At 37.3% G+C, this 11,262-nt stretch overlaps 2 protein-coding genes across 2 annotated transcripts; one reads left to right on the forward strand and one right to left on the reverse strand.

Annotated features, from left to right (window-relative positions):
- Positions 1–3,385: 3,385 nt before the first annotated feature.
- Positions 3,386–4,063, reverse strand: LOC114521029 (lysophosphatidic acid receptor 4-like). Its single transcript, XM_028541422.1, has one exon. It carries the CDS (start codon positions 3,986–3,988, stop codon positions 3,386–3,388), a length of 603 nt encoding a protein of 200 aa, XP_028397223.1. The 5' UTR covers positions 3,989–4,063.
- A 4,552-nt stretch (positions 4,064–8,615) lies between these two features.
- LOC114517817 (alpha-1A adrenergic receptor-like) lies at positions 8,616–10,438 on the forward strand. The gene has a single exon (XM_028537644.1). It carries the CDS (start codon positions 9,232–9,234, stop codon positions 10,060–10,062), a length of 831 nt encoding a protein of 276 aa, XP_028393445.1. The 5' UTR covers positions 8,616–9,231; the 3' UTR covers positions 10,063–10,438.
- Positions 10,439–11,262: the final 824 nt, after the last annotated feature.

Genomic DNA, 11,262 nt, shown 5'->3' on the forward strand with positions numbered 1-11,262 from the left:
GTGTTGTGTATTTTGAATATGATTGGTTTATTAGTAGTCATATGACTTTAAATAAATTAATTAATGCAATGTTTCCCGGATCCAATGGATCAAAATTTTGCAGATATCAAGCGTACATGTTCTATAGAATTGGAGATATGCTATTGGCTAGTTTAAGACACGTGCTAAAATGTAATTAGCTGACAAAAATAAAACTAGAGATGACTGATCTTACTCGTTAAAATTATCTGTGACGTCATCCGTGTCTATTCTCTTATAGATCATGGCTCTCGACCAATGAAAATGTTTGAATTCTTAACGTTATTATATAATTGTAAAAAATGAAAATTTCAATCTTATGGAAAACCGAATTAATCGGGTTCGTGTACTCGACAGAGAGAAAAACATCTCATCCTCAATTTTGAAATCATCGCCAGGCATTTTTCAGGCGATGACATGAAATCAAACTGAGGATGTCAATGCATTCAAAACGAAGTTTCTTCTAATGATATATATAGCTATACGCGGTCATCTAAATGACCAAAATTGCTCTTTCATGATTTCCGTGTCTATAACATTACATAATATGATTGGGGTTTCGGCCTCATCTGTCTTGGCGCCTGTGACAGTACAAAGAATAAAACGTTCTTCGATAATTTGGTAAACGCAGGACATACACCATAGGATTGACAGCAAAATTAGCGTAAAATAGTCCACTAAAAATATGAGCTAGAATCCGAACGAAAGGGTCTTCTATAAGAAGTGTCTGATACTTGAAAAGAATCGTTACAGGGACGATACAAACGATTTGAAGACAAGCTACAAGAATAATCGTTCTCAAGAAATGTTCTTCTTTCACAACTCGTGCCTGCTCCTGTCGATTTGAAATATTTTCCAGAGCCAAGTTTCTGGACTGCTTTTTCAACTTATAATATGTTAACCCATACATGACGCTTGAGAAGACAATTAATGTTCCTGCGAAAAGGTTCATGCCGAACAACACCATGACGTCAACGTTAGCGTTGGCTGAGGGGAATAGGAAAATCTTCAATGAAGGTCCGGATGAAATGAGCCAAGTACAAGCCGACCATACGACGATAAGTTTTCCGTTCATCAAAACGCGATATTTTATGGGATATACGATCATTAGAAAGCGATCAATTGAAATCGTCGCTATCGTAAAAATTGATACGCCAATGCTAACATGAATAACGAACAGCAAAATCGAGCGCCAAATGCTAGGAAAATGACGTAGGAAGTGAAAAGTGGGAGAGAAAAGACAGGTCAGGAGATCCGAGATAGCCAAACTTCCCACAAGATATGTTCCTGAGTTCCTGAAGCATTTCAGAGGATCCTTGATGAAAGCAACGATGAGGAATACATGAGCAATTACACCAAACGTGCATAGGGAAATAGGCAATATGCTTGAGTACTCCAGTCCAGAGTCTACACTGAAGTTATTCAAGTTGTTATTTGCCATAGCACGAATAACGTGTGCATGTTGTTCGTATCTTGAGGCTTAGTGCATGTTGATATTTTAATGTGTTTCAGTTTTTCACTCACAACTATATACAATCAGCTTCAAAACTTATTTTAATAACAATTTTAATTGAAATAGCGATTTGCATCATGGTTTTAATTAAAATCTCTTATTGTCATAATTAAAATAACGCTGAACTTGTGCGTTTACAACTTCACATATTTCAACATACCACAGAGTGAGCGTGCATGCTGTTGGGACTTGGGGAGGAAAGTGTAGCTGAAGTCTAGTGTCGCTACATACACTAGCAATTAAGACATTATTAATCCTTTGTGCCGTCACAGCTTTCATTTTCAATGACCTTTAAGGATTGTCTGTAAGTAATGTCTAATCCGTTGAATTTTGGTGTACTTAAAAAAATATACTGGGTTTTATACTAACTTCTGATAGATAATATTCGTATGTTATGTCATTATCACTGATCTGGTGCAGGACAGCGGGAGTATTAAGGTAACCTGCTAAATATTCGTGCTATGAATGTAGTCATGAGCTAGTGAATAAAAAATTTCCCACCAAAGATAGAACTAAAAGATTTTTAATTAAATTCTTACTTCGATTTCTGCCATACCGGCTTGTGTTAATATTGTCAGAAGATGAATTATTATTTATAACTCGTAAATGCATGTAATAAATCTATCGTGCTTAACACATTGACATTTACTGCATGAGTCTGCTAAAGAGACGGAATCAGTTCTGATGATCATGAAAATATAAAATGCGATAATAAGTCAGTCTATTATTTTCTAGACATATGTCAAACTTTAATTCACTATTATATTGCCACAAGAACTACAATTAACAAACGCACGCACAAATGTATAACAGTTCTAAAATAGCAAAGCGGTCAGCATGACTTGCAATGCCATTCGTTATCTTTAAATTCTAAATTGGCCTTACAAGAAGAAAACAAATGGGACTTTGAAACTTGCCGTTTCCAGAAGTCTTGCCTTATAAAATTAGTATGAACTAACTGATAAAAAATTCTACTATCACCACAACCCACATGGTATTATGGGGCAAAGGATAGCGCTAAATTACTCATTCAAGGAAAATGATGAAATATTTAGTATTGCACATTGCATGGGAACCATAACCATCCAATTAATTTGCTTGAAGCATGGTTCCTATAATTAAATTACGTCCATCAGTCCATGACGCTTGGTAAGATTCTAATACATTGTGTTATCCTCCCTATTCCAACCGCGTAGCATTAGTCTTGTCCAACAAGACACATAATGTTGTGGGAGTATACACAGTGCACTCCTGGTAATTAATAAAATTGTTCATTTAAAATCTCCCCTTTAACACTTAATTTAAATCGAATGCAGTAGTGTTGATCAAAATTTATTCTCTACTCTCCTATCACTGCTGCATGTACTTGTGCAATTAAGGTGAGCCTGAGAAGATAAATAATAATTCAAGATACTAAATATTATTTTAATACAAATTAATGCTTCCGGCAGTTTTTAAAAACACATGAATAATTTCCTATCACAATGTATGCAATGCTATATTTTTTACATTCAAAGAAACTTACGAAACTATTTACCGATTGTTCCTGCATCACATGAACTGAATGCTTGAAAAATCACCCTTTGTAGAACTGTCAAAATTTACAGTAACGCGGGTGTCCCAAAAAAGGTACTCCGGTTTGATTCAATTCAATTCACTTCTTATCGAGTGTAGTTATCGAAATGAAATAACTTTCATCATTTAGAGGAAAGACTAACTTAGATTTTTATATGTTATAATTGTATTCTTTAAAAGAATTAATATAGAGATATTGTTTTTCAAACTACGGTACATTATTTCGGGATGTCTCTAGGATATGCAAAATACTCACGTTAATTGTGTCAAACTTCGGCCTTATCTGTCTTGGCGCCTACAACAATACAGTAAATAAAACGTTCTTCGATAATTTGGTAAGCGCCAGACGTACACAAGAGGATTGACAGAAAAATTGACGTCAAATAATACAGCAAAAATACGGCTCCAAATCAGAGCGAAACGGCCGTGTGTAAACAATGTTTCAAATATATATTCATTGAACATAATCGTCTTAGGAACGACACAAGCGATTTGAATGCAAGCTATAAGAATAATCGTTCTCAGGAACTGTTTTTCTTTTATAACTCGTGCCTGCTCCTGTCGATTTGAAATATTTCCTAGAGCCAAGTTTCTGGACTGCTTTTTTAACTTGTAGTATGTGAATCCATACACAACGCTTGAAAATACGATTGCTGTTCCCGCGAAAGTGTTCATGCCAAACAATACCATGACGTTAACGTTAGCGTTGGCTGAAGGGAATAGAAAAACCTTCGCTGTAGGTCCAGGAGGAATAAGCCAAGTACAAGCGGACAATACGACGATAAGTTTTCCGTTCATCGAAACGCGATATTTTATAGGATATACGGTCAGAAAAAATCGATCAATTGAAATTGCTGTTATCGTTAAAACGGATGCACCCATAGTGACATGAATAAGGAACAGCAGAATCGAGGTCCAGGTGACAAAGAAATAACGCCAAAGGAAAAGAGTCGAAGAGATAAGACAGGACAGGAGATCTGAGATAGCCAAGTTTACCACGAGATATGTTGCTGAGTTCCTGAAGCATTTTAGAGGGTCCTTGATAAAAGCAACGATGAGGAAAACATGGGCAATTACACCAAAAATGCAGATGAAAACAGAAAAAATATTTGCATACTCAAATGCAATAATGACATCGGAGCTGTTATATGCCATAGCACGAATGCATGGCATGCGTTTGAAGCTTAACTTAGTGCATGTTGACATGCACTTCGGCGTGTTTCGTAATTTTCTGACAGCCAGTTTCAAAACTTATTTTAATAACAATTTTAATCTTAATAATGAGAAACTTTAATTAAAATTTTCTCTTGAAGAAATCATCGTTGAACTTGTGCGTTTATATTTCAACAAATTTCACTGAGAGCGGGTGGGTGACGTCACTTAGGTGAGGCCATACTAGTATAGTCGCTGCCTACACTGGCCAAACCCATATTTTATCTTCGTGTCGTCACGGCCTTTCATTTACAATGACCCTAAGCAGATATAATTGGAGTAAGCCGAGTAACTATACCTTATATAGAGTCTGAGTCTAGTCGATAATTTTTCAAAAAATTATATCTTGTGAGTTGGAGATTTACTCTATGCTAACGTCGAGACCAAGCACTACGAACTCGGAAAGGAGCAAGATAAAGAAAGGGAAATAAAATCTACATATTTCGCGATGCCTCGGATAAGGGTTTACTAGGGGTTACCTACTCGCGGTCGCCGTAACGCCTTGATCGCCCGTCTAGAACATCATACCACAGCGTCAAGTCCTGTCTCCGAGACAAATACTGTATCTTCAGTTGCCACTACAAGTTTGCCCTCGACGTCTACGACTTCAAATTCACCAAACAATGATATCGTCCCTACAACTGTGGTCTCATCTACCTCGACAGAGGCCCCGCCACTCCGGAGCGAAGCCCAGTTAAAAGCGATCGAAGCCATAACAACACGGACAATTGAGAAGTCAATGGCCGATATCGCATCGAAAGCAGCCCTTGTAGCGGTGAAAGCCATGTCGAGCTCGACACCTACCTAGCCTATACCTCGCAAAACGGAGACAACAAAGAAGCAAGAGACGATATAGAGCTCTTAACGAATACCCACACAGCTTCGAGCGAACAGCTTTTCTCGCATGCGTCAGGCCCCTGCCATAGAGCGCCAGTTCTAGGGGATTATTACCCCTAGGACATCTTTCGTCTATTAATAGAAAATTAACTTGTAAATAATTCACCGGAGTACTTCACCCCTACACCCCATTCTCCCACAAATTTTGCCTGTGTGTTTTTACTCCATGCATCCCTAAGTCGAGAAGCAATTGAAACATTAACGTTCAAAAAATGATATCTTGTGAGTTGGAGATTTGATATGTTGATCTGAACTTGCGCATTTTGTGTTAGTAATGCCACCCATGTGTTTTGACTCCCATGCACTCAGTGGGGCTGTTCTAATATTTTGTATATAGCCTCTTTTACGTTTCAAAGCAGCTTGGACTTTTTCTCGCATAGAGTAAAGTAGTGGCGTACGGGAGGCGATAGTTGGGGGATGGGGCACATATTCATATATTCATGTTGTGCAAGATTAATTTCTTTTCAAATCCATTGTCTTTACAGGCCTGTTAACATGAATATATGAATATGTAAATGCACTCTCTACAGATGCAAAGCTATATCTAAGTGCTTTTAAAAGGCATCTTTTATGAAGCCTATAGTTTAATGAAACATAAATTATCAGAGACCTTCTCAGAAACCTTCTATTTAATGTTTTTTTAATCAATTTTTTCGTCTTCATTTTTGTAAATATTTTTGCAAAAAATAGATGACCGCGAGTTAAAATTCAAATCGGCAAGAGCAGACACGAATTACGAAAGAAAAACGTTTCTTGGGAACTATTATAGTTTATGAGAACTATTATAGGGAACCATTCGATTTCTGCCAAGCTTTTGTCAACATTGTCAGAGGATGAATAAATATATGTAACTTCGTGGATGAAATGCAGTATCCCAGATATCTCATGAAGTTAGTCATATATAATAAACAGGGGACGGTTGTACGAAGGCCGGATAGCGCTACCCACTGCATGGTGATTTAATTTTCAACCGCTCTAAAATTGCTTGAAACACAATAAAATTTCACCTTTGGAACGAACGATTATTAAAAAGAAGCCTCAATTTAGGAATACTAAGATTTAATCAAAGTTGTATACCCATGCACAACAGGCGACTTCAACGCTATCCGGCTTTCATACAACCGGCCTCAGATTATTGACCTCGCTTGTTCCGGTCAGTATATACTGTGAAATATCAGACCATTTTTTGCATACTAAAATACCTCGGTCTGATATTTCACAGTATAGACCGAACTAAGCGAGGTCAATAATGAGTTGCTATCATGTTAACACATTGGCAATAACTGCATGAGTGTGCTAAAGAGTGTACTGTTTCGATATGGAGATTTTCTGTGCTAAAATAAAGTTTATTTTTAATATTCATACAAATATAAACATATTTAACAAGTTTCATTTAGTTTCTCGTGCACAATTAAGTGGTCAAAACCTTTTGGATATAGCCGGGTATTGATTTATACTATAGTCGTATAGACTTAAGTAAAAAGAATTTAAGTTACGTTGTGTCGACTTCGGCCTTATCTGTCTTGGCGCCTACAACAATACAATAAAGAAAACGTTCTTCGATAATTTGGTAAGCGCCAGACGTACACAAGAGGATTGACAGAAAAATTGAGGTAAAAAAGTCCAGCAAGAATACGGCCCCAAATTAGAGCGGAACGGCCGTCTGTAACCAATATTTGAAATATATAATCATTGAACATAATCGTCTTAGGGACGACACAAACTATTTGAATACAAGCTATAAGAATAATCGTTCTCAAGAACTGTTTTTCTTTTATAACTCGTGCCTGCTCCTGTCGATTTGAAATATTTTCTAAAGCCAAGTTTCTGGACTGCTTCTTCGACTTATAATATGTTAACCCATACATCACGCACGAATATATGATTGCTGTTCCTGCGAAAATGTTAATGAGAAGCATTTCCATGTCGCTAGTGCTGGCTGAAGGGAATAAAAAAACCTTTGCAGTAGGTCCGAAAGGAATAAGCCAAGTACAAGCCGACCACAGGACGATAAGTTTTCCGTTCATCAAAACGCGATATTTTATGGGATATACGGTCAGAAGAAAGCGATCAATTGAAATCGCCGCTATCGTTAGAATGGATGATCCTGCGCTAACATTAGCAAGGAACAGCAGAATCGAGGTCCAGGTGACAAAGAAATAACGCCAAAGGAAAAGAGTCGAAGAGATAAGACAGGACAGGAGATCTGAAATAGCCAAGTTTACCACGAGATATGTTGCTGAGTTCCTGAAGCATTTCAGAGGGTCTTTGATGAAAGCAACGATGAGGAATACATGAGCGATTGCACCAAAAATACAGATAAAAACAGGCAAAATGTTTGGGTACTCCAGTCCAATAATGACATCGGAAGCGGAGCTGTTATTTGCCATACCACAATGGCGTGCATTGGAAGCTTAGTTAGTGCAGGTTGCACTTCGGTGTGTTTCGTAATTTTCTGACAGCCTTACAGTTTCAAAACTTATTTTAATAACAGTTTTAATTTTAATAATGAGAAATTTTAATTAAAATGTTCTCTTGAAGAAATTATTGTTGAACTTGTATTTCAACAAATCTCGGAGACAGCTGCCGGGAGCCGGAGAAAGGTGTAGTATAGCGGCTATACGTTGGCCAGACCCATCATTTATCTTCGTCTCATCACAGCTTTTCATTTTCAATGACCCTACCCCAAAAAAAAGGGGATAATAGCTTTACTACACATAGGCTGAGTAACTATATATACCTTATATATACTTATTATAATGAAATTTACAATTAATAACAATTTTTATAATATTTAATAAAAACATGCAGTATTTAAAGGCAGGCTGGTTTTAAAATGTCGTAATCATTAATCATGTTTTTTTCAAGGAAACGAAAGGCGAAGTCGGCGTGGTCCAGTGGAGAAATGGGGCAGCGTCCCTCCGTGGATGGAAAGATGTTTTGTGCAGATGTCGAGAATCGTCAACTTTTCAAGGGATAACGTCGACTTCGGTTAAGATTTGCAATGCAGGGTTTTCATTTGGTCCTGAAAAATGTCATATAGGGGAAAATGACTGTTCACGACGATTACGATTGAAGAAAACCAGGCTTATAAGAATGCGAGTGCGCACAATGTCCTTTGAACTTGGGCCGTTTGCAACTACCCCGGTCGTATGTGACTGTGTGCTTCGTCCCCACTGCAAACGTGCGGCGCAGCGGCGCTCGCCTGCCCATTTGACGTCGTCATTCGTCAATGGTCAAATATACAATAATATGGTATACTCGATCATGGTCGAATACACCGGAATATGGTATACTCGATAATGGTCGAATATATACAGGAATAGGGAATATTCGGCCATGGTCGAATATACCGAAGTATGGCATACTCGACCATGGTTGAATATACCGGAATACGGTATACTCGACCATGGTCGAATATACCGTAGATTGGTATACTCGACCATGTTGAATATACAGGAATATGGTATACTCGATAATGGTCGAAAATACCGGAATATGGAATACACGACCATGGTTGAATATACCGAAGTATGGAAAACTCGATCATGATCGAATATACCGAAGTATGGTGTACTCGACCATGGTCTAATATATACAGGAATATGGTATACTCGATTATGGTCGAATATACTAGAATATGGTACACTCGAAAATTGAAGGTATATTTTGCTTATAGGAAGCGGCTTTTTTGAAGGGAGATTTTTTCGGAGATCCGCCTGTGTTTAGGTGTCTTATAATTGCATTAAGTACAATTAAGAGATTAGATGACGACTTATTAGCTAATTTTAATAATTAAGACGATAACGAGGTCAATAAGGCTTGTCATCTTGTTATTGCTGTTTAGTTCAGTATGCTCATATATTAACATTAAATACTTCGTTAAAACAAGTATTAACTATCAGAATTGCAATAAGAGTGTTTTGCTCCGTTGCCTCTAGAAGAGGAAAACGAAGGCTAAGATCACCATTCGAACTATGGCACATAACACTTCCGATGTTTTGACTGAGATAAAAATGATGTACTCAAGCATATTTTCTGTTTCTATCTGCATTTTTGGTGTAATTGCTCACATGTTCCTTTTTGTTGCTTTCATCAAGGATCCTCTGAAATGCTTCAAGAACTCAGGAACATATCTCGTGGGAAATTTGGCAATTTCGGATCTCCTGACCAGTCTCATCTCTCCGATTTATTTCGTTCATCGTCATTTCCTTGGCACTTGGCACTCGGTTCTCCTGTTCGCCAAGCACGTTTGCATGAGCGAATCCATTTTCACGATAGCGATAATTTCAATGGATCGGTTTCTAATGACTGTATATCCCATAAAATATCGAATTTTGATGGAAGGAAAGCGTCTCATCGTATGGTTGATTTGTACTTGGCTGATTTCATTTGGAATTTCTACGAAGGTTTTCCTATTAGACCCTTTGAACAAAATTGGCGAAGTAGCGACGCTGGTCATTAACTTTTTCGCAGGGGCGGTGATTATATTTTCATGTGTGATGTATGGGTTAACATACTATAAGTTGAAGAAGCAGTACAGAAACTTTGCTCCAGAAAATATTTCAAATCGACAGGGGCAGGCACGAGTTATGAAAGAAAAACGTTTCCTCAGAACTATTAGTTTTGTAGCTTGTATTCAAATCGTTTGTATCCTGCCTTCCGCAACATTTTTTAACTTTCGAATATTTCAGGCTCCGCTAATGGATAGTCCATCAGCATGGATTACGACGCATATTCTTTATGGGTTATTTTACCTCAATTTTGCTGTGAATCCTCTGGTGTATATATGGCGTTTACCAAATTATCGAAAAACGTTTTATTTATTGTATTGTTGTAAGCTGTAACTTAAAGGCTTTAGAACAAAAATATTCTATGGTCAGAAAAAGTGGGGATGCGAAGTTTGTGTAACCGGGGGGATAAAGACGTTTCCCTGACTGACGCCCGTATTCAAAGCTCCTATTCAAAACATGGTTATGACTTATAACACTAACCATGAGTTATGATCTATCATAGAAGATAGAAGCCAACCTGGTCGTTTTTGAAAACAATTAATTTCTTTGGCAACACTTTGACTTAACACTTGTAGAGGACAGCACAATGATATAGCTATATTTAATCGTGATAAGCACCAGCAAAATAAAATTGTATCTTGTATTATACTTCATTGTACGTATTCTGTTGTGTTTTATATCAAAAAGATAGCCATGAAGAAAACCACGAATTTTTAGCCTTCTTTTGATTAACAGTAATCGTTTGGTTTTTAATAAAGAATTATATATATACTGTAATAAATATTTTTTGTTTTGATTTTAGGTATAGTTCATGATCAATTTGAGTATATTTGCATTTTGCACTGTACATTAAAAAAACTATCTGGAGTCATAAGAGTTTTCAGCAGTGTATGCAAACGTGATGAACTTCACGTCTTCCTAGCCGAGCGTCCGTGCAGCAGCCGGCTCCATTTCATTTGTTCGGAGTATTAAATTCTTATTTAATATACCTTAAATACGTCTGTCGACTGTTGACCCTAGATCCGCCTCTGATACGACACTATGGTATGTATATACAATTACATATTCGTCTCCTCCTACGCCAAAAGTGTGGGGGTGCCCCCCTCTCAGGATTTACGCCCTTGTACAGGTTATAGTTGTGAGAGGTTCAATGTGTAAAAGTGCCTAAAAAGTGCACTTAGACATGAAAATACACGAAATCATTATACTGTGTATAATGCGAACAATTATAAAATCATGGTTGAACGCATATGTAATAGACTGAACACTGTTCCAGAACAATATGTGCATCCATTACACACACTTCTCAAACAGTGTTCTGAATGATCCTGAACAGTAAATGGAGTAGCCATCATGCAGGAGACACGATTGAATTGAAAGGCAGCCCTGACTATATAGATGAGTTTCACTTTCCTCCTATTGCATGCAAGACAATTGTAGTTAATAAGACGATGATGAGGTAATTGATAAAGGCTTGTCATCTCATAATTGCTTTTTATATATTTGCATTTATTAACCTTCAAGATGTTTTGG

This window comes from Dendronephthya gigantea, unplaced genomic scaffold (assembly GCF_004324835.1).
Source record: "Dendronephthya gigantea isolate DGI-Jeju-01 unplaced genomic scaffold, DenGig_1.0 000000F, whole genome shotgun sequence".
Classification (NCBI taxonomy): Eukaryota; Metazoa; Cnidaria; class Anthozoa; order Malacalcyonacea; family Nephtheidae; genus Dendronephthya; species Dendronephthya gigantea.

Coding starts and splice junctions, on each gene's coding strand:
- LOC114521029 (XM_028541422.1), bottom strand. CDS start 3,988: ATGGGTGCATCCGTTTTAACGATAACAGCAATTTCAATTGATCGATTT.
- LOC114517817 (XM_028537644.1), top strand. CDS start 9,232: ATGATGTACTCAAGCATATTTTCTGTTTCTATCTGCATTTTTGGTGTA.